This window comes from Balaenoptera ricei, chromosome 3 (assembly GCF_028023285.1).
Source record: "Balaenoptera ricei isolate mBalRic1 chromosome 3, mBalRic1.hap2, whole genome shotgun sequence".
Taxonomy (NCBI): domain Eukaryota; kingdom Metazoa; phylum Chordata; class Mammalia; order Artiodactyla; family Balaenopteridae; genus Balaenoptera; species Balaenoptera ricei.
Genome location: NC_082641.1, coordinates 116,709,868 through 116,734,435, shown reverse-complemented (window position 1 = coordinate 116,734,435; position 24,568 = coordinate 116,709,868). Strand labels below are relative to the sequence as shown.

Genomic DNA, 24,568 nt, shown 5'->3' with positions numbered 1-24,568 from the left:
AACAGCCACAGAAAATTGCAGGCCATTAGTCTATTTAATACAAAGCCAGGAGATAAAAGAGGCCAACTTTTATGCACTTTTATGTAGGCTTTTTAATTTGGCCAATGTCATTCTGATGGCAAAAACTGACACAGGCCCTGTTTCAAAATGGGGAAAACATTCTTTACTTCATATAAGATAAACAAATTGCATGAATCTATATAAAATACAATTTAAAATGATCATCACATCATTAGGACACATACATGAAAAAGCATGTGAATATTTTTAAACAGCTTTATTAAGATATGTATATTTATTATGATGTATATTAAGACATAATGCATACACAATTCACCCAGGTAAATTATACAATTTAATATTTTTTAAGTATATTCACAGATATATGTAACCACTACCATTAGAACATTTTCATCACCTAAAAAGAAGCTCTGTATACCCTTTAGCTATCACTCCTCCAATCCTTGGATGTGAATATTTAAGTACTAAATTTTAAATATCTGGGACATGGTGACCACACTTGGCTTTAAGTTTTAAAGCTCTAAATTTGTTGTCCTTTTCTTAAAAGTAATTTTTAGTATTCAGTCTAAATTTGCTCCTTAAACCTCCAGAATCACAAATTTATCCATTCTTTTCCAAAAGACTCTTCAGATAATTCCTGTTTGTGAAAAAGGGTACCAAGGCAATCAACTCTTAAGTACATTCCCTCACACACATGAATGCACCACTTTTTAGCACCTATAACAAACAAAAATACATAAAAACAAAGCCCACAAACACATTTTAAAAAGTGTCTATCCAATACTACCTACATAACAAGTAATTATCCTTATTCTGTGGCACATGCCTTCCTTGGGTTTAGAAAAGTAGAAGTGGGCTCCAAGTCCAACCGTGCCAAACTTAACAGGGCCTTAAAGAATGTTAGACACTCTTTTCTTCCACCCACGTTAAATATACACCCCCAAAAACTGTTGATTCACCGGATTTTCGGCTGCCAAAAAAAGTAGACTAGCTTAGTGTTTGACATTTCCTTTTGGCAGTCATTAGTCCTTAATGTGTAGCTGTCTAGAGGCTAAATGGAATAGTTTCATTCCTTTCTGCTTTAGCAGATCACTTTCTTGGGCCTGAGGAAATGTATCAAAGGCTAAAACCACCCTACAAGAATGCTGTCAATTGAAGATGTTGCAATATAAAAATAATAATGATTAAAACTCCTCTCTCCACAAGCCCCTTATCACTAGAATCTAAACAATACCTTTCTCCATAGGAGCAAATTAAAGGGGAAAAAGCAAACACTTCCCAACACCTCTGACTGTCAGTGAGCTACCCACTAACAGGGAAAAAGAGGACTGCTTCTAGCTAGTCTTGCTTGTAAAATGGTTCCTTAATGGCTCTTCAGGACTTCTCCGGTGGTCCAGTGGTTAAGACCACGTTTCCACTGTAGGCGGCATAGGTTCAATCCCTGGTCAGGGAAGTGCCTCGTGCCATGCTCGGTGGGTGCAGCAAAAAAAAAAAAAAAGGCTCTTCGTTCCCACCAAGCCAAGAGGTTTGCCATTCCCTGCACACTAATTAATTCCTGATTCTAAATCTATTATTGTTTCTCCCTTCGCCCACTCTTCAATGCCAATCAATGCCAACCTTGTCTGTCTTTGTATATCCTATTTAATATAAGTTTTATACTTGCTCCAGTGCTCTATAATAATAAATAATTTTATTTGTGCTTTTCTTTAAAAAACTTCATTGCACCAGCATTATCTCGTATAAACCAGAACTCCTCATTCTGATTTCTGCTGACAAAAAGAGCACTAAAAAAGGAAAAATAATAGAAACAGTACACAGAATGTTTATATTCAAATAAGGTTTTCTCTAGCTAGAGACAATGTATTTTCATAATCAACAGCAGAAGCAAGGAATCTGAAATCATCCTGGCCAAGAAAATACTGTTTAAGCCACCTAAAATTGTGCTGAGGCAACTTCTTAATTAATATGAAATCTACAGAAGTCGTACCACCACCCTCCTGAAAAAAAGAAAGCCCTAATTACTGCCATTTATTAAATTCCATTCAATCAAAGTTTAGTGAACAACAAGGAAACATCACTACTAAATTATACAACAGTCAAGCAGGTAAGAAACAGAAAACTTCTTACTATACATGATGGAGCTTTAAAAATATGATTCAGGGGAGGGCAATAGCTCTGATAATGCTTCAGGTAGTAGACTATGGAATGCCTAGATGATTAGGCAATGACCAATTCTGACCTTCTAAAAAAGTGCTTACTAACAATTTAACCAAGAAAACTCTGCATCGTCCAATGACTATACTAGGTACACTCCTTTTTGGAGAATCAAGGAACTCAAATCAAATACAGTGTCAAAGCGTTTACTTCAAGGACACATGCACAAAAACCCAAGCACAGCTGGGCAACCGGCCTCAGGAAGGCCATACAGGAAGAATAGGATCCTCCTCTTAGCTGCTTGCACCCTTCTCCAACCTCAAATACCTGATCCAATGTTACCCTCTATGCTGCCTAACTAATTCATAGCTGCTGCCCACCCACAAATTCACTTTGCCATGACCCCTCACGACCCTGACTCTACTTAATGGCATAATTTCCTACTTCAGTTTCCATTTACTAACTGCATCGTTTTCTCATTATTTTCCCATACAAATTCCCAAGAGAATCTAATTGGCCTAAGAACTGGGGACTGAGAAGGGGGCTGGACAGAATAAAGCAAGCTGTTCGAGAGGTTGCAAGACAGACAAATGCCTTCAGAAGGGCTGTAAACATTGCAAAGACTATGCCCTTAAACATCTAATATGCTGACATCTACTCAAATAACCATAATGATAAGAGATGTCTTTTTTTAACTTTTTATTATGGGATTTTCCAAACATTCAAAAGGATTAAGAATACTAAAATGAACTTCCTTATGCAACATCACCAAGTTTTCACAGCTATCAACTTTCTGCTTCCTTGTGTCATTTATAACACTTCTGTTAGTTTTTGGGTGGAGTATTTTAAAACAAATCTACAACATCATGTCATTTCACAAGGGATTCCCTTTGAACCTATGTTCATCTCTGGATGTTCAAATCTTGTCAAATGTTGAGGGTTAAAAGAACTATCACTTGTCCAAAACCTCAAATTGCAAACATAGTCACTGACGTTTATCATCATAACCATAAAACTTATGTGACTTTTTTTTTTTTTTTTTTTTTTTTTTTTGCCGCACTGCTTGGCTTGCAGGATCTTAGCTCCCTGACCAGGGATCGATCCTGGGCCCAGCAATGGAAGGGTGGAGTCCTAACCACTCAGCCAACAGAGAATTCCCAAACTAATGTAATTCTTGATTCGGAATGGTTTTAAGAAAATAGCTAATTTTGCACTAGCTGGGAAAACCCACTCAAAAAAAATAGTTTGATTCTAGCTCTAGAGCTTGCCAAAATGACAGATCTGTAGACAACAAGTAAGTGCTAGTCAATGGAGTCAGTTTTAACAAACACTGTGATTAGAATTCCACTTTTTAAATGGAATTTTTTCCTGAATGCTACAAAGTTTGATATTGCTTTGAAAAAAAAATCCAACAAACATCTTCCTAATGTTTTGAAGTCTATTTCCTGAGTTAAGAAATTTTGATAGCCTAAGAAAAACCAGCTTTGAAAAGGTCAAGGGGACAGGGGGTTCCTTTATCACAAAAGAAATCACTAAATAAGGGTATATATAAACAACCAACTTTTAAAAACCAAACCATTTTCCAGTATATAATGGCTTTGTCTTTTTTTCACCAACATAGAATCTTAAAAACAACATAGGGACTTCCCTGGTGGTGCAGTGGTTAAGAATCCCCTGCCAATGCAGGAACACGGGATCGATCCCTGGTCCAGGAGGATCCCACATGCCGTGGAGCAACTAAGCCCGTGCACCACAACTACTGAGCCTGCACGCCACAACTACTGAAGCCTGTGTGTCACAACTACTGAGCCCGAGCACCTAGAGCCCGTGCTCTGCAACAAGAGAAGCCACTTCAATGAGAAGCCCACGCACTGCAACGAAGAGTAGTCCCCACTTGCTGCAACTAGAGAAAGCCCACGTGCAGCAACGAAGACCCAATGCAGCCAAAAAAAAAAAAGCAACATAAACAAATAGGTCTACTTCCCAGCAACAAGTGAATTTATTGTTATGAGCTTTAAAGATTACAGTTGGGTATCACTGGTCAAATACTTACGATTTTTCTTATAAAATATTTCAGGTTATTTTACACCAGGGAATAATAAGCAATGTTCATATAGACACAAGAACAAGGCCAAGTCAAAACATAAATCTTTTTATTCCTAGAAGATGAGTTTCTTATTTGAGTCTGCAAAACCAATAATTCTCCCTCAAAGCAGGGAGAATTAATTCAGGACAAGTACGCTCCGGAGTTAAATTTAAAGGACAATTAGCAGGGAAGCCTTGAAACCAGATGCCACACTGCATTCTATAGAGTAGACTATTACAAACTGCAAATTACAAAACCCAAAGTTAGAGTATCTGCAACTGGAGTAAAACCAGGAGGCCAATCATTCCAACACATCTGAAAATAATCCTTGTAAGACAATTTATTGATTAGATATTATTTTAGCATAAAGCAACTCAAATGAAATGTCTTCCTTATAAGTGTATCTCCAAATCATACCATTATGAAAAGGTCCTATGCCATTTTCAGAGAATGACCAAACAAAATCAGTTCTCAGCAGTCTTTGGTTCTAAATATTGAATATTCCACTTTAAAATAAATAAGTTATTGAGTGACTGTCAAGTACTTATTTAGCAGTCATCAGATGTGAACACAGACTGAACACAAAATAAACAGAAAAAATAAGGGCATTCGCTCAGAGAAGAAAAATATCGCATTCCACAGACTTTAACCCTTCTAATTCTATGACTAAGAAATATGAAAACCATAGTAATTTTCAAGAGAGCAGGCCTGAAATCACAGAACAGAAAATTTCCTGGCAGCCAGGGCTATACCTATCTCTGGCAAGGATAGTTTGGAAACTCAAGGAGTTTTATTAACTACCTTAAGTCCTCTAAAACACCCAATTTAAAAAAAAAATTTTTTTTAAGATCAATGGACAGAAAATATTAGGGTAGAAAGTTATGATTGATAAGCTTCTAATTTTACATGTTTGTCACATATGGGCATTCTAGATAAACAGGTTTATTTTATAAACAATAAAATGCCTACTTTGCTACATTTAAACAATGACACTATTTTAAAAGAATCAATTTATTATCAACATATGACAACTTTGCCAAAAGTAAAAATAAATGAGAAAGAAAGAAGTGTATTATTAATTTCCTAAAACAATACCAATTTGCATGTATTTATAGCATTTTCTAGTTGTATGTTCAAGTCAAACATGGTATCCCCTTCCCTTTCCACACTCAAATGAGGGGTGGCAGGGGAGATCCTCTGTCAGCTGTGATGAGATGCTTGAACTACAAGATCATGCAGACTTGTGGGTGGAGACTGCTGCTTTGGCTCTTTGCTATAGACAGAGCAAGGAATGGAGCTATCACACAGAACTGAGAAGAATCTGCTACAAGAGACAGGAGAGCAGCCTCGGTCACTGCCTATCCAGATCCCTGTTCACCTTGTTCTTGGCTACACATCATTTAATGCTCTTTCGTCTCAAGGCATTTTTTGCATTACCACCACCCATTATCCCATTTTCTTCATTCTGCTTGGTCTTGAGTGGTTCTCTGTGCCCTCTAACAAAGTCAGGTAGAAGGGCAGCTATTAATGACCTTGTTTCACAGCTGAGAAAGCAGCTCAGGGGGAGGCTACTTGATCAAGCTTTAACGATGCCTATTCGATGTAAGCATTACTGTCCACCATCCATGGCATCACATATGATGAGGACCATCAGAAGTAGCTCTGGACTGATAATCAGAAGGCTTAATTCTAATCTTAACTGTTCTTACCTGGGTATCATCATAGCCAAGTTACCTCTAGTTTCAGGCTGTTTTGAAAATAGGTGGTTGGTTTTAGGTCTGGTTAAGATAGGGTAAACATTTTCCACCCTGTCTATGCCACTGAATGCAACTAAAAACTCTGGAGAGAATACATAAAGTAGCAATCTGAGAACTGAAATGAAAAAGAGCCAAATCCACAATTATAGTTGGCAGACAGGGCTATAACTGTCTCAGTAACTATTAGAACAAGCAGACCCTAAATAAACAAACAAATAAATAAGCAATCAAGGTATAGAAGTACTGAACCAATTCAATCAATCAATGCCATCAACCATCTGGATCTAATTGACATTTATAGAACACTCCATCCAACAACAGCCAAAAAACATAGCCAAGTGCAGACAGAACATCACAAAGATAGCACCACTGGGTCATAAAACAAATCTCAATAAACAATTTAAAAAACTGAAATCATGCAAAGTATGTTCTCTGACCATATTGAATTTGAATTAAACTAGAAATCAATAACAGAAATTTAACAAGAAAATCTCCATATACTTGGAAATTAAACAACATACTGAACTTCCAAATAATCCACTGGTCAAAGAGGAAGACTCAAGGAAAATTTTTAAATATTTTGAACTAAACAAAAATGAAAATACAAAATATTGAAATTTATGGGATGGAGACAAAGCAGGGCTTATATGGAAATCTGCCCTAAATCTTTACATTTAAAAAGAGGAAAGATCTCAAGCCAATAACCTAATTTCCCACCTCAAGAAACTAGAAAAAGAAGAACAAAATAAACCTAAAGAAAACAGAAGAAACAATGAAGAACAGAAATCAGTGAAATTGAAAATAACAGAAAAATCAATGAAACCAAAAAAACCTGGCTCTTTCAAAGGATCAACAGAATTGATAAACCTATAGCCAGACTGGCAAAGAAAATAAAGGGGTCAGATACAAATTACCAACACCAGAAATGAATTAGACAATATGGCTACAGACTCCCCACAAACACTAAAAGGATAATAAGAGAATGCTACAAACAACTTTTGCATATGAAACTTGACTAACTGGATAAAATGGACCAATTCCTTAAAAGCCACAAACTTCCAAAATTTATCTAAGAAGAAATATATAACCTAAATAATCTCACATCTGTTAAGAGAAATTGAGTTTGTATTTTAAAACCTTCAAAAAATTAGTTGAAAAAAAATAATTAGTTGGCTGGACTAGATTAAGGCTTGGCAAACTTCTGTAAAGGGCCAGATATCAAATATTTGGGGCTTTGGGGGCCATTCCATCTCTGTCACAACTACTCAACTACACGACTGCAGTGGAAAAGCAGTCATAGATTGTTAAATAAACAAATGGGCATGGCTATGTTCCAATTAAATTTACAAAAACAGATGGCAGGCAAGACTTTACCGGAGAAGTTTAATTTGTCAACCCTACACTATGATAACTAATGTCACTTCCAAATTCTAAAATTTATAATTCTATATTTCCATGGTCAAAAATCACTGACAAATATTTCAAAGAAAAGGATAATGCAAATACTATCACACAGAGATAACTGACTCTGTTTGGACCAAGACTTTCTAGAAGTACATACTGTAGTAAACAAAAAGCCCCCCCAGACAACTCACTACTTCAAACTAGTCCTGAATGAATCATTACCTCAAAAAGACGAATCACCTTATTAACGTGAAAAATCTTCAGTGTTCCCATATTAATAGTACTTTGGAAATAAGCACAGTATATGATTATGAACAAAACCTAAAAATCCATGACACATAAAACTAAGGGTCTAAGTTTATTTCTAAACTTTGTGTCATAATGACCATAAGAAACACTGTCAAAAATGTGGGAGGAACTACAGAAGAAAATTTATATTGCCTATTATCCCACCACTCAGTGATAATTGCTAATATTCTGATATATTTAGAGGTTATTACTACCGTTTAATTTAGACACATTTTTTTAGATATAAAAGCTCTTCAAGCCCGCCTGACATCTAAAAAGCATAAATTAATACCAAGGACAGTCTAACAGCAGTCTCCTGTAGGCTAAAACCTGATGCATCTGCAGCCTGACACTGGGCAGGCTTCCGGGTCTGCCCCATCATTCTGATTTCAAGAGACTGCTCTACTATTGTTCCATTAAGCCAGAGCCATTTTATCTAATATACAAACATATAAAAGGTTAGGAACTTGCCTGTTAAATACTGCAATCCATAATGCCAGAGTGGCATATATAGGAAGTACCTCAGGCCTCTAAAAAGCAACATAAAATATAACTAGGGTGAGATGTCCTCTTCAGACTTAAGAAGTTCTCTTAAACCTCTCATCTCACACCACAAGAAAATCACACAATTTTTGACAAAGAAGCTTTCCAAATTAAATAAATACTAATGTCAAGAGGACTAAGTCCTACACATGCTCGAATTCTGCATTCAATGAAACATCTATTTATACCTAAATTCTCCAAATATGCTAGGCAGCTCACCGAAAAGCTTACACTAACAAATCAATAAAATCATATAGTACAAAACTATGGACTAGCAATACAGGCAAGAGTCTACTGCAGGAAACCCAAGGGTTCACACAAAGATGAAAATCATAGCATATCATATAACAAAACTCAGGCCCTGTAGCTGCACATCACAGAGCCAACTGAAACATCTATGACACTCAAGTAACTCCAGAGAGTCTAGCTTGGGAGAATACTCTAAAAAAGCTTTCTTTTCTTCTTCAGCTCACTTCAAGCAGCTATACCAGACCTGGGTTTACCTTATTTAGTGTGAAATATTTAACTTCATTAATAAACTTCAGTAATAAATTTCATTTATAAAGCTATATAGTGAAAAAAAACCATGATTATTAAAGATGATGATGATGTAAAATCGTATTTGCTGACTTACAAAGATACACTATGATAAAAGTAGTAAGCATTCAGATTTTCAGGCCACAGCGATCTGAGTTCAAATCTCAGCTATATGACTGAGTATTTTTGAGCGAGTAACAATTCAATAGGATTATTATGGAAGTTAAACAGGTAATAATGTATGTCTCTCAGCACAATGGCTAGTATATGGTAAGCAGTATAATTGTAAAGACAATCCTTATTTCTGTTGTCAAAAAAAGAAGAAACAGTAAGAACAGAACAGATAAATGTGTACATACACACATAGACAGAATGAACTCTGGAATGCTATATACCGAAAATGGTGATATATAATGAACAGAGAACTTTATAATCAGAAAAAAATTAACCTATTCTAATTTTGAAAATAAGAAAATGCAGCCACAAAATAATGCAGTAACAAGCTCTTCGAAGGAGTCCTTCAAAGGCTTGGAAGCTTTGGCTCCGCTAAAGTGGTTCCAGGAAAGCATTTGCAAAACTGAGAAGAGATTAGCATCTAGATTAAGTGCTTCCCCTCACTGCAATAACAATATATCTTTGAGAGTGAACATTAATCGCACCTTACTCATATATTCCATATCTAACTATTATCCAAATCAGATAAAAATTTTATACCTGATATGCTAACATAATCAAACCCCTCAAATATAGGCCCAGTCCAATACAAAAAATGTCCACTTACTTCATTACTCTTTTAGGATCCTACAACCTCCACCGTTTCTGGGCAAGAACAAAGATAAAATTTAACCTTAAGCAACATCATCCTCACCTGGTCCTAAGCTGTACCAATTTTCTTCTGCCTAAAACTAGTTTAAGGTATAAAAAATACAAGCTACAATAGCTACTATGTACGTTACCATTCTGGACACTGAAGGAAGAAGTTGGGACTTCCCTGGTGGTCCAGTGGCTAAGACTCCGTGCTCCCAATGCAGGGGGCCGTGGTTCGATCCCTGGTCAGGGAACTACATCCCACATACCGCAACTAAAGATCCCACATGCGGCAGTGGAGATCCTGCGTGCCACAACTAAGACCCAGCACAGCTAGCTCAATAAATTAATTAATTAATTTTTTTAAAAAAAGGAAAAAGTTGATGCTTAACTCTTATCTACTCACCTTAGCTGGTTGGTTACCCAGTAGTCAGAATTATCCAAGAGAAATATAATACAAGCAAGAAACAAAAACTACATATATAATTTAAAATTTTCTAGTAGCCATAAGTAAAAAGAAACACGTAAAAATTAAGAACAGATTTTATTTAACCCAATATATCCAAAATATTATCAATGAGATACTACTGAGATATTTACAGCTTTTTCAGTGCAGTAAGTCTTGGAAATCTGGTATATAGTTTACACTCACAGCACATCTCAAATTGGACCTGTCACCTATTAAGTGCTCAATAGCCACATATGCCTACTGGCTACCACACTGGATGGAACAGAGCTAAAGCTACTCAAGCCCAAGGCATGTGTTTCTTCTCACCAATTATAAATTCTAATTCTAGTCAGTCAGCATATGACCATGAACTGCTGGACAAGATTGCTCAGGTCAAAACCAAATGGAATTCATTTCAAAGACTGAGGGTCATTTATGTTTCAGACACTGTGTTAAGAGTTTTCAGATTGGGGTCAGGGGGAGGGGGGTTAGAGTGGAGAGTTTTGTTCATTTGTTTTTTGAGGGGAATGTGAGTGTGATAAAAGAGACAAGTAAGTTTGGTCCCAATAAATTCTACTGCAGTACTGGGAAAAACTCAAAGCACATGCCCTAACAAAGGGAGAAAGGACCACATTAAGGATCAGCATATCCCTTAGCAGAATGAAGAGTGTGAAATAAAGAATTCGGCTGTACAAAGTACAGGCCTCTTCAGAAGGAGACTTTTCACTGGCATTGAAATACTATCTTTAAAAAACATTATATAAAAAAACAAAAAAACAAAAAAACAAAAAAACATTATAACACAGAACTGGGCTCCAAAGTCAACTACACATTTAAGAAACAGAAAGTTGAACCCATTAAACCTAATTGTTTGTTTTTAAATTTTGTTTGTTATTTTTTTTTTACTATGTTTATCGTATAACATAACATTTACCATCTTAACCAATATTAAGCATATAGCTCATAGGTCTCAAGAACATTCACATTATTGTGCAACCATCAGCACATCCGTCTCCAGAACTTTTCATTTTCTCAAACTGAAATTCTGTCCCCATTAAACAGTAACTCCACATTCCCATCTCCCCCAGTGCCTGGCACCCCCATTCTCCTTTCTGTCTCTATGAATTTGACAACTCTAGGAACCTCATGAAAGTGGATCATACAGGATTTGTCCTCTGTGTCTGGCTTATTTCACTCAGCATAATGTCCTCCAGGTCCACCCATGTTGTTGCACCATTAACCTAATAGTTTGAATGTTATACGAATATTTTGTGTCTATGCGGAGAACATTAAGAGGGTTAAAACTATTTTAAAATTTAAAAACACTCTGCATACAAGAACGGGGACAAACTGGAAATACATATACCTAAATGTTAATAGTAATGGTGGGTCAATAATTTAATGCACATGTATGATTTTCAACTACAAGAAAATAAACAAAGTGGCAATAACTTTTTTCAAATTCAATTACATTTCACTTTAATTTCAATCCATTCACTTTTTTTTTTTTTGGCCGCACCCCGCAACATGCAGAACTTCCCCAACCAGGGACTGAACCTGCACCCCCTGAAGTAGAAGCGTGGGGTCTTAACCACTGGACCACCAGGGAAGTCCAATCCATTCATTTTTAAACCCATCCAAGATATTTTTCTTTCTCTAGAATCCTCATAGGCAGAGTAACCTTAGGCTGATAGAGCAAGAACAAATTAAACATAACCACAATAACTACATTTCATTTCAAGGAAACCTGGAAGTCATTTGTGAAACAAAGATCCACTGAACGGTCAAAACCCCTCTGCTGTCAGGCATCTGAAGCATTTCCATAATGTTTAAGTAAGTAGGGGTCAAATGCATTACCCTTAACATCAGTATCTCTTAGAGCATCATACAGGTAAGTTAGTGATAGATCTAAGACTATCTATCTCTAACTCTTCAAACTACAATGCAAGTAGAAGCATTAAGGCTGCTGGCCTCCTGGTCCTTGGAGCCTTTAAAAGGGAGTTTGGCCCTCACCCTATGATCTAACATATCACTTCCACTCATTGCTTATTTCAGAGTATTAATTTTTTCAAAAAATGTCATCTGTATACCAAAAGAGCTACAGGAAGTAAGGGTAAATCACCCATGGCCTCCTCCCCCATAACCCTCTAGAATGTAAGGTCAATAAGGGCAAGGATCTTTGTTTTTTCCACTAATATATCCCTAGTACCATGAATATCCCAAACTGTTCACTTTATCCATTCTCCCAAGTCAGCGTGAGTTCATTAAGCAAGCACCTATTGAGTATCTCTACTACCATTATACTAGACCCTGAAAGAATATTTTTTTAAATAGTTCCCATCTTTCAAAAGCTTAAAACCTAGTTGCAGAAATTACATGGATATAGGAAATACAATTGACCAACAATTCAAGGAAGTAAACAATTGAGTGCAAAACTTCAAGCTACAAAGAAATAATGTAGAATGGTGTAGTCTGAAATGGCCTTCAGCAAAGAGATGGGGGGGAAACGTGGGCCTTGAAGGAAGGGCAGGTTAGGTTTAAACAAGTAGGAAGGGAATTTCAATAACACAATGAACAATGTCCTACTGAAGGCATGAGCTCAGACTGGCCTGAGCAGGCAGAACAAACTGGAAGTGGAGAAAGTGAATACAGCCTGGAATAAGACAACAGCAGTGGAGACAGAAAAGGACAAATGCAATAAACCATCATAGCACTTTCTCCACCTTAACTGCACATTGGAATCTCCTGTGGAACTTTTAAAAATACTGATGCCTGGAACTCAATTTGGTAATTCTGACTTAATTTGGGTACAACCTAGACATCAGGATTTCTAAAAGTTTCTTTTTCAGAAAAAGCTTTTTTTTTGGCTGCGTTGGGTCTTCGTTGCTGCACGTGGGCTTTCTCTAGTTGTGGTGAGCAGGCTTTTCATTGCAGTGTGCGGGCTTCTCATTGCAGTGGCTTCTCTTGTTGCGGAGCACTGACTCTAGGCGCGCGGGCTTTGGTAGCTGCAGCACGCGGGCTCTAGAGCACAGGCTCAGTAGTTGGGGCGCACGGGCTTAGTTGCTCCGCGGCATGTGGGATCTTCCCGGACCAGGGCTTGAACCCATGTGCCCTGCATTGGCAGGTGGATTCTTAACCACTGTGCCACCAGGGAAGCCCCCCCAGGGATTCTAATGTGCATCCAAAGTTAAGTAAGAATCATTGCCTTATCCCACCAACTGTACATTCTGGAAAATAAAACTTTATTAAATTAAAAAAAAAAAGAATCATTGCCTTAGAGGAAACACCAATGTAACTTGATAAGTGGCAACACAGGATGAAGAAGGAAGGCTCAAGAAATTACAACAAGATTTTTTTTTAAGTATGTATCTATAAAAATCATGACATGACTGAGAGAATCCAGGAAATGAAAAAAAGTAAAAATACGTGAACCTTTCTGGATTTTACCACTCTGTCAACAAAGTTCTAAGTACTGAACCAGTTTTAATTAATCCAGACTGTCTCAATTCTCCACATACCATAATTATCTAATATTTTTCAAAAGAAATAATCAAAACTTAAACTGAATCATTTTTTTAAAATCAAGGTAAAGCTCAATGCAAAGATTATAAAATAAATACTCCACAAATCGCCTCAGGTTTTCCAGCTAGAAATAATCTCATCCTCCTTGCAATCCCCATGGTATTTTAGTAGCACCTATGATGGCACTCCCAATAAATGTTCTGTAGAGATGCTGTATGTTTCAGAAGGGAGGGATCAGTGCTTCATTCCTCCTCTTACACAGTGCCCAGCACACTACTCTGCAGATGACCCATACTCAATATGAACTGAGGGACAGGAAGATACTGCCGGTTAAGTTCTGACTGTCGCTGGAGGTTCTAAATGTTCTTGAATGCTTCATAAATAAGCAAAATCTATCCCTAGTTGATTCTGCTTCTTGCAGACCCTTTTACCATTCTAAGTTTTCTTCACATGTGCTTCACTGCCCTCCCCCTTTATCCTCACTCCATCACTTTGTGACAGGACACAGCCTGATCACTGTTATGTGAGTCAATTCAAGGAAACTAAATATTTTTATCTTTAGGAGAAATGTGTTCAGAAATCATCTTCTAAAATATATTTCTGAATATTGAGAGAATTTCTTTCAAAACCCCTACCATAATCCTTAAATTTCAGCCTGACATCAATCACTGTTCTTGTTTTCACTTACATAATAAAATGTTATGTAAGAGTGCTGTTATGGTCTCCATATCTTCCGTATAAATGAGTATCTCCCACCATTACTTACATCCATGGCACAAAACAGAAAGTACTATTTGTCTGGCATTCTGGGGAGAATCCAGGAGGTACCTCATGATCAGAGATGACTAGTCCAAGATCTGACCAACCCCAAGACTCAAGGAATATCTTTTAGACTGGTTAGGAAACTCTAGTATGGAGGAATGAGAACAGATTTATCACATACTCTTCCCCACAAAGGCTGTTTTTAAAGTGGTTTCCCAATCATAACTGCATTGGACACTTTCGTACCACTTCAGCACACGATAGTAGATAACTGATTCACATACATGCCATGAGTCTTTGTTTCCCTGAGCCAGTCTTCAAATTATTCATTTTTTTATATTTTCTGATTTTCAGGCTTATATATGGGTTTTTAAATGTGTCCCACATTTTCACTGTGACTTATCAACCGCTTTTTCCATTTGATTTAACTAAGTCTCTAATCTCATTTTTCTGAGGTAGACTGCATACGATCAAAACATGGCAATGGCTTAAAAAAATTCAATATGCTTCACTAATTTCACAATATGGTAGAAACAAGATAAACACAGGAAAGCATTCATCTTCACCCTAGGAATTCCATCATGACTCACCATTATACGTTCACTTATATAAGAATACAAGTGAACAAACAAGATGTATGGCAAATGAACAAATGAGAAAGTACCAAAGATCTTTTCGTGAAAACTATTAAATAGGGAAAAATCACTAGTGAGGACTAATTTGCACTGTCCTTCTTCCCTTTAAAATGATTTTATATAATTTTTATTTAATTTATTCCTTCTTTGCCACAGTAAAATACTGGGTACAAGGTCTAAACTACACTAACCCTAAAGCAGCATTAAATAACTGGAATGAAAGAAGTATTAGGGAAGGAAAAAAGAAGACATTAACAATACAGAAAATAAATCAACAGATACAGTATTTTCTACGGCAAAAAAATTGTCAGGTATCCAATTTCACAGCACTGGTTTTTAAACATAAACCTTAAAAATTCAAAAACTCTACTCAGTTCACCTAATACAGCTCTACTTGGCAATTACTTACTCTTATAGCACTGCACATGGCTCATTCAAATAACTTCATCAACTATGAATATTTTCAGCATTCCCTTTTACCCAAAATTAGATGGCCACCTACATGTGATAATGGAATTTTAGGGGTATTGAAGGTTACTATCCCTAGTAGACACATGCTGAAATATTTAGAGGCTAAGCAATACAATGTCTGCAACTTACTTTCAAATGTTTCATAAAAATAAAAAAGGTTGTATATGTGTATATATACATATACACGCATATATTTATACACACAAACATGCACATGTATTCACATGTTAATTGGTGAATCTAGATAAAGGGTAGATGGGTGTTCATTATATTTCTATAAGTTTAAAAATTTTCACACCAACAAGTTGGGCAGAAAGGGGGCACTACAGAAAGCCATTTATCCATTCCTTGAAAAATTTTACTCCACCCAAGAGTCAAGAAGCTAAAAACATATTTGACATATGTAGTTAAAACATATTTGACATGTATAGTTAAAACATGTATAGTTAAAACACCTCTTAACATGTATAGTTAAGACGCAACAATTATGGAAAACTCCTGTTACTTCAAAGAAAAGTTCTGAAAAACACCTCAGATCCAACATCTGCTATAGAAAATTCCTCTTACTCACGTTGCCCATGTACTCCGAGAGCAGGTCCTGCAAGGCCTGGCGGACAGCATTACACTCTGCCACGATTCTCTCACGCCGGTCATCACGTGTGCACGATGAATCAGCCATCAGGGCAGCCCCACTAATGATGCTTTCCAGGCGCTCCTCCAGGGAAGGCCTAAAGCGCTCCTCGCTGAAGCTCAAGGGGTCCACAATGATTTGCTTCTGCAAAGGAAGCATTATTGAATGCTAGTGTAATCTCTATTCCCTCCAATATTCAAGAAGGTGAGGAAAGTGGTGATTAGGAACACCAATATATAACATAAAAATTTCAATGCCTGAAACAAAGTTATACTTCTTGGCAGTTGAAGGGCATCCCACACAAGTTGGTTTATGGTGGATTACTTCTCAAAGAAGACACTGGAAGCAATACTATCCAGTGGAATGGGGCCTGAATAAGGTATGATAACCACAAATGCAAACAGAAATATGTTGGCATAAAAATCATGTTCACATTACTTAATCTGAACATCTAAAGGTCAGCCTATGCAGTAATAGTAAGTTACCAAATGAGAATTACAAGGAAAATAAACATTAGCACTCTTGTTCCTTTCTATGTACAGAGAATAAAACTGCTACACGACATTAGCAGAACTGTTTGACCACAAAAAATAAATAAAAACAAAACATTGACTTCTGTCTTCAAAGTTTCAGAAAGGAATGAGTTTATAATCAATTTCAATTTTCTTCATCTTATACATTTCATTAAAGCTTATAAAAATTCAGTCTCAAATTTATCCTGTTAATTCCAAACTAGAGACTTTCTTTGCTGAAAGACCTCCAGGTATTCTGTAAGAGATGACAGCAATCTGTCCCAACAAAGCCACTCTCTGAGATACGATTGCCCGCAAAAGAATAAATCCTTCCTCTGTCTTCCCTTCACTCCCCTGACTCCACTTAAATCCAGCTTTACCACTGATGAGTGAGGTCAGGTCACAAGTAAGCTACAGGTACTAGGTCAAACATCAACACCCCCAGGACAAGATCTACTGGCCTTCCTCAAACTTCTCCACTTGATACAATTTATCCTTACACCAATAAATGTCTGTACAAATATTTTGCCTTTAATTTTTCTTTATACGAACTATGTTCTTATTGATCTCAGTTTAAATGCCAAGTTTTTTCTCTAAAAAAAGCTTGCCCTTTTCCAATAAGTACACGTCTTCTTTCCCTTCCAAAGAACTGTCAGTTTCAAAACTAAACATACAATTCCTTCAGTTTATTATTAACCTACATTTTAGCTGATTTTTTTTTTTACCAGATTAAGTTACTGCAGTATTTCTCTGGTCAAAACTGAATACACAACATCTTCTTCACAATGACCAACAGGTATGAAGAATGAATGGTCATAGAATTTTAACACAGAGTCACAGAACTTCAACAGACCTGTAAGCATTTAGTCCAACCCTGTCATTTTATGAATGAAGTTTCACTGTAGCCTTAAGAGGTTAAGGGACCTCTGATAGATATCACTCAACTTAGGGCAAAATGTAATCTGTACTGCCTTGAATGAGGCCAGTACCTAATACCGCCAAATTTGAAGGGGAAAAACAATAGTGCCAGTTAATTGTAAGATATATCTTAAGAGTTTGCCATAAAGTCATTTAATGTTTAAGGCTCCAGGGTAAAAATTCAGTTCTAACATCATGGTCTTTAGGCTTAACACTGTCTTTACCCAAGACAAAGTAAAGGGGTGAGACAAAGGAAAGAAAAGTAAAGACCAGAAAAAACTGTTAAAATGCACTCCATTATATTGATTCTATACCTCAAAGCACTCCTGCTAATGAAAGGATGCTGGTCACCTGGAACGCAATTTTCCCTTATGTTAATTAAAAAAAAAAAAAACACAACAATTGGTTTAAAACAACAACAACAACAACAACAAAAAACCACTTAAAAAAATCTTAAACTGCTGCCATCTACTGGAAGCCATGAGGCATTGTGGGTAGGAATTTAAAACCATAAAACACACCCCAAAAAATTAAGATTAAAGTTGATACATAGGATAGTGTGTACACAGAATATATACACAGAACAGATCTGGGGCATCATCTATAAAAGGTAATTATATGGCATTATGCTAAGGAAGTATTTTAATCCTAAATTTGCTTCCACTTGATTAAATTTTGTCTATTATTTAGTCATTGAGAAGAGAAGTGTTATCTAGTCAGACAAGTCAGATTAAGATGACAGCACTTCTGCTGTAGTCACTTATGATGTGTCTGTATCTCTCACTGACTGTGAGCCCCTGGAGGGCAGAGCCTAAGCACACTTTGCCTCTGTATCTCCCATAGCTTCATATCTGCCAGAAGGTTAAAGTCTTGATTGAAATGAACCAAATTCATAGCTTCACTAAAGAATGACCTCATAGGAAACACAAGTTGCATAAAAGAATTCAGAAGCTTAAAACTAAAAAAGAAAAGAGAAGGGAAGGGGAAGGGGAAGAGGAAGGGGAAGGGAGGAGGGAAGGGGAGAGGGAAGAAAAGATAAATGTTTTAGGCCAAGTCAAGATCAAGTAGACTGATGGTTTATAAAATTTCTTTCAACTTAGACTACAAATCTAAGTAGAAATTGAGCTTTCATGAGAAACCTTGATCACATTTCCCCAGAAATCTGTTAACTTTGAGGGATGGTCAAGAGCCTGTAGTCTCCTCCCAAGTATAACTTACATCAAAGTTATTGAGGGCGTATGCCAGCTCTCCTCCTCCTCCACCCTGGTGCTGCGAGGCATCATCTGATGCAGTAGCCTGGGCTGCATTAGAAATGCCTGTGACCGCCTGCTGCAGCTGCTTATATATCAGGTCTCTGTTGGCCTTATAGGCTGCGACATCAGGGTGCTGTAGGCATGCCTGGGATGCAGTATAGAGGATTGGAATGTTTTTCTGCAGGATTCCTCTGGCTGCAGCCATCTGATCACGATGGCCCGTATCTTTCAGTTCCTACAAGAGTAAAACAAGAATATGGGTTCTACTCAAAAATTTGTCAGTGAATTCTGAAAAGTTAGAATTTCTACTAATTAGACAATATTTTCATTAACAGTCTGGCTTGAAAGTTCATCACAAAGGAGGCAGTATGGCTTAGTAGGTAAGAGTTCAAACTTTTCCAAAACACAGACATGAATTTGAATCTCCAACTCTAATTTTTACTATTATGATCCTATTTAAACTCTCCACGCTCAGTTTCACCTTCTGTAAAATAGGAGCAATAATATTACCTCTCTTACAATTGAGGATTAAATGGAACAATGCATGTAAAGCATCTAGAACAGCACTATATAAAAAACAAAACATAAAACTGACTAGCATCTTGATTACAACTTTATAAAGATGGACGTACCTATTCCAACCAAAAGAGAAAAATCAGAGACACATTTAAACACACTAAAATTTATTAAGAGGATTTCTTTTTTATTAACTTATAAAAGTTCACTGAAAGATTTTTGTGAAATTTGGGATGGGATACCACAAGTGTACACAAACTACGCAAACCAGCCAGGTGAGGATGTGGCAGGCTGTTCTCCCAAGTACAGAACATCTCCCCTCAACCATCCCAAAGACCACCTTAGGTCCTGGATTATTAAGGCATAAAGCTGATGCTCATGGACTCCATGACTTTAGTCCAAAAGGTTTGTATTTCACTGTAATACTCTATAGACATGTAGTCTTAGGTGAAACTGTCCTTTTTCAATTTCCTCTACCCCATAATTATAATTCAGAGTTAAAAGGATTTGAGGTTCCTAACATGGTTTCAACTACCAGCATCTACTTGCTAAACTGGGTGAATATGCTAAGTGACAATTAAGTGATACCAATAATAAGGAAGATGGAAAGGGGGTATTTCTGGTTCCCCTATGTTACTGCAATTACTCAGAGAAAACTAAGTCTTCGGTAAATGTGGATTGCCATCACAGAAGAGAAATATAAGTGATAACCATAACTGACCACCAACTGTTCCAACTCTATTTTACGTGTGATCCTAGAATTTCAATGATAATGTCACCAACTGAATCCTAGAGTACAAATTTAAATGTTTTTAAAATGAGTATTACATGTGCAAACAGTAAGAGAAAACTGACTTAGAAAGGCCAAAGTCAATTACTCAACTTAAAGTCTGACAGCTGTTTAATGGCTCATCTTTCTAAATGAGTTCCTAATTAAGCATTAGAACACCAAACCTCCTCCCTGTTCCTGAAACTTCATCTCACTATATGTTTTAGGTTTGCATCTTTATTCAAACCTTGTATAATATGACAGCTTACTTTTCCTCCTAGAATTCTTTTCTCATTTGGAATCTGAATTTGCAAGCAATAGCACACAGCACTCCAAATGCCCTGTAGCACCGTACATTAGGCTAAATATTCATAAACAGGACCCTGTGGATTTTGAGAATCAGTGATCATTTCAAGACTCAAGCTATGACAGGGGGTTGAGGCTCACCATCATGCTTAAACAGCTGGTGCACGTGTTCTGTATGGCATTTTCTAAATGTCTTGCCCTCACCACAACCTCGGGGACTTTTAAGTTTTCTAAGGAGGCATTTGCCTTTAAGCACTTAATAATGTCCTTTGTTTTTTTTTTTGTTTTTTTTTTTAATTTTATTTATTTATTTATTATTTATGGCTGTGTTGGGTCTTCGTTTCTGTGTGAGGGCTTTCTCTAGTTGTGGCAAGCGGGGGCCACTCTTCATCGCGGTGCGCGGGCCTCTCACTATCGCGGCCTCTCTTGTTGCTGAGCACAGGCTCCAGACGCGCAGTCTCAGTAGTTGTGGCTCACGGGCCTAGTTGCTCCGTGGCACCTGGGATCTTCCCAGACCAGGGCTCGAACCCGTGTCCCCTGCATTAGCAGGCAGATTCTCAACCACTGCGCCACCAGGGAAGCCCTGTCCTTTGTTTTATAAAATGTTTTGCAGTCAACTTTGGCATTCTTCCTAAGTATCTATAACCTAGATATCAGTACAGCCTCTTGTAAAGGTTAGCAAAGACACTTGTGGTCACCTAAAGTTATAATAGGTGTCAAAATTACTATTCAACATCTGAGTTTCCTAAAGCCACTGCCTGGCCTGGTATGATAAACTCCTACTTTTCCAAAGACTACATCAGGTTCAATACTCAGAAATAGGACCCCATGGATTTAGAGAGTCGATGATCATTTCAAGACTCAAACTATGACAAAGGTCTAGGGCTCACCATTATGCGTAAGCAGCTAGTGTACATGTTCTGTGTGGCATTTTCTAAATGTCTTGCCCTCCTCACAATGTATCTTTGATAGACTTCTTTTTACAAGTATGGGGGATATATTTTAATCTATGATGAAAATGACAGCCACCATCGTTTGTCCTAACTGCTAAGGTGTTCTATTTTCTCTCTTTAGAATTGCTTTTGCCGTAGGACAAAGAAACTAGGTTTTGTTAAGATAGGAAAATAGACACTATCACAAGGCAGCACTACTTACTATAATAATGATCAATCATAAGAATTCTTTTCAAGATATACAGTCCTGATAAGTAACCCAGATTAGTGAAAAAAAGTGAGCTATTAAGCAGTGTAATAAATTACTTAAAAAATTATAGAGTTCCTTGGTCTACTTTAGCCTTCATGATTCACCAATTTGACCAATCCAGTTATATTTCAAACACACTCAGGAACAAACAGAAAACATAAAGTGGAAATGACCCCTTTCAACATAATTTGAACCAACTATCACATGCAGTGACCAAGAAACAGAAGCTAAATTCTAAGCAATCCATAACACTTTCTAACTAAGACCTGGAAATTCAAGTGAAAGTTTCCTCTCATGTCCCTCTTAACAACATAAAACTGTAGCCATAGATACTTTTTTTTTTTGGCCACACCGCACAGGATACAGAATCTTAGTTCCCCAACCAGGGATCGAACTCCGTGACACCCCCAGAGTCTTAACCACTGGACTGCTAGGGAAGCCCCCATAGATACTTTTGATCAGATGTCTTCTCTTGTGTTCAAATGACTATACTTAAAGAAATGGTCCATGGTCAAACCCATCCAGTATAGGTGATTTACACATAAAACAGTGGCAGTACTATCCATTACCAATTTGTCTGTTCAGGCTTTCAGAAAAATAATCATGAAAGACTTCACAGACTAGGGAAGAAGCACGACATTTTTACCAAACCTATTTCAACAAGCTCATGTACCTGGGTGGGTAGAATGTAAACATCAAAGTATTCCATCCTTAGCATATTAGGGAGGCAGAGCTGACAATGTAAGGCAGAGGTAGTCCTCTTCACAGGAACCAGGGTGGATGCTGGCAGATCATTACCTCTGCCATCTATTTCACCCTTACAGTCAAATAAGAGCCTGCAGCCTAATAGAAATTCAAAACTTCTAGTCAGCAAATAATATTCTAGCCCAAGAAAGTAACAGATTATGGCCACACACAGAATCCCATTCCAGGATGGATCTGCAGTACAGCAAAATGGGTTATTCTCTCTTTAGTTAAACAAATATTTATTGAACACTACTGTATCTAGGCCATGTTCTAGGCATTAGGGATTACAGTAGCAGTTTAAACAAAATCCCTGTCCTCTGGAGCCAGACAAGCCTAGGTTCAAAACCTGGCTCCACCACTTACTAGATGAATGTCCATGCCAAATTACTTAACCTCTCTATGCTACATACAGTTCCTTCACCTATAAAAACTAATATCTGATCAATTATAGGATCTACCTTATACTGTTTTTGTAAAAATTAAACAAATTCGTGTTTATCAAGGAACTGTAACAGTGTTTAGCACATAGTAAACACCTTTTTAAAGTTATTCATTATTATTTTCAGCAACATCCTCACCCCCACGCCACGTTCCAGAAAAACCTTAGAGACAAATAGGTAAATCCCAGAGTGCCTGTAGATCTCATAAGGTTCAACATTTTCTCACTGGGTGGCTGCTGCTTAAATGGTACAAGGGAGGCTAAAGCATCCAAGTACACACATCACATCCAAATACTGCTCTTGAGGAAACACCCTTTTTCTGGACTAGGGCTGCCTGCAAATATAAAAGGCTTGATGAGGAGGTAAATTATTACATACTACACCTGGGAAGAGAAGGAAAGGTCAAAGGTGAAAACAGTCCAGGGTACTAAGCATACAGCAGTAGAGGAATTCTGCCAGAAAACACATGTGGAAAATTGTGACCAGTAACTGAAGGAGGCCAATGGGCAGTATCTAAAAGGGAGAATGAAGTTTCCACCAGGCTGGTACTTTAGGATAAAATGAGTTGAGTTTAATTCCCAAAAAAAGCACTAGTTTATAGAAATATACACCAAGGCCCAGGCCCTATAAAAAGTCATTTTACGATCAGAAGGCACACAGGCACCCACATCCAGCCTATTCAACAAATTCTACTGTAGGAGGCTAAGGCTAAAGGCTAAAGAATTAGGTCCAAGGAAAACTATAAATGACCATGACACACTACAAACCCAAGACAAACTTTAAAATGTATCATTCAAGATAGCAGAGGGACTTCCCTGGTGGTCCAATGGTTAAGAATCCACCTTCCAGTGCAGGGGACACGGGTTCAATCCCTGGTCTGGGAACGAAGATCCCACATGTCGCGGGGCAACTAAGCCTATGCACCACAACTAGAGAGCCCGAGTGCCGCAACTAAGACCCAACACAGGCAAACAAACAAATAAATAAATTTAAAAAAATTTTTTTTAAAAAAAGGATACCAGCAGAAAACAGATGGTAAAGTCAAACAAACTAGGCAATTCAAAGATGGTTTAGGGACTATGCTACAAAAGGTATGGGCAAAGTACAGGAAAACCACAGGCTATTAGGGTACTTAGGCCCAAAGAGACAAAACGAGGCAGCAGTTACCAGAACCCAGGAAGTGAGGTGTGGGGAGAATACCACCCAAGAGAGGCTATGACTTTTAGGAACCCAGGGCAACCAGCAGGGAGGGATAAAACCCTATCCTCCCTGTCCTCTGATCTCCTAATGGCGCTCCCAGTGGCCAACCCAACCAGAAGCCAGAGGGCAAAGAAGCCCCTGGATGAGTCCAGACAGGTCAGGTCCCTGGGGCAGAGAGCAGGGTGACCAAGGGCAGAAAACAGACATGGAGGTGCTAACAGAAGATCATCTGACATGTTAACTAATCATTTCAAGATTTTTATGACATCTTATTTTGGAAATGTTTGAAATTCACTACTTTTTTTTTTTTTTTTTTTTAATACATCAGGGATTATGAAGGAACTCTTCATGGATTCATGGCACACAGAATTAAAACTGAGGCAGCATTACTTTCCAGTAAGTTTCTCCAGTAGCATACAAAATTCTGGACTATTATTGTGTTTATCTCAAGAACATCATCAATTTACTTATTCCACCATTTTGCAAAGATATGCAATAGTGTCAGTCTAAATGTTCTCACTTTCCTCAAATAATAGTAAGTCTTCATAAGTCAAAATCAGACTAGGTTTTAAGACAGTAAGACTATTCACCAAACTTTATTTTTTAAATATAACTAACATTCATTTCACATATCCAAA

At 37.3% G+C, this 24,568-nt stretch overlaps 1 protein-coding gene across 1 annotated transcript in view; it reads right to left on the bottom strand.

Moving 5' to 3' along the window:
* The window catches only part of CTNNA1 (catenin alpha 1), a 188,116-nt gene that overhangs the window by 95,603 nt on the left and 67,945 nt on the right, over positions 1 to 24,568 (bottom strand). The window contains exons 6-7 of the mRNA XM_059917194.1: positions 18,715 to 18,984; positions 16,007 to 16,210 (exon numbers count right to left, since the gene is read on the bottom strand). Of these exons, the coding sequence (XP_059773177.1) occupies positions 16,007 to 16,210; positions 18,715 to 18,984 (474 nt within the window). The remainder of the gene's footprint in view (positions 1 to 16,006; positions 16,211 to 18,714; positions 18,985 to 24,568) is intronic.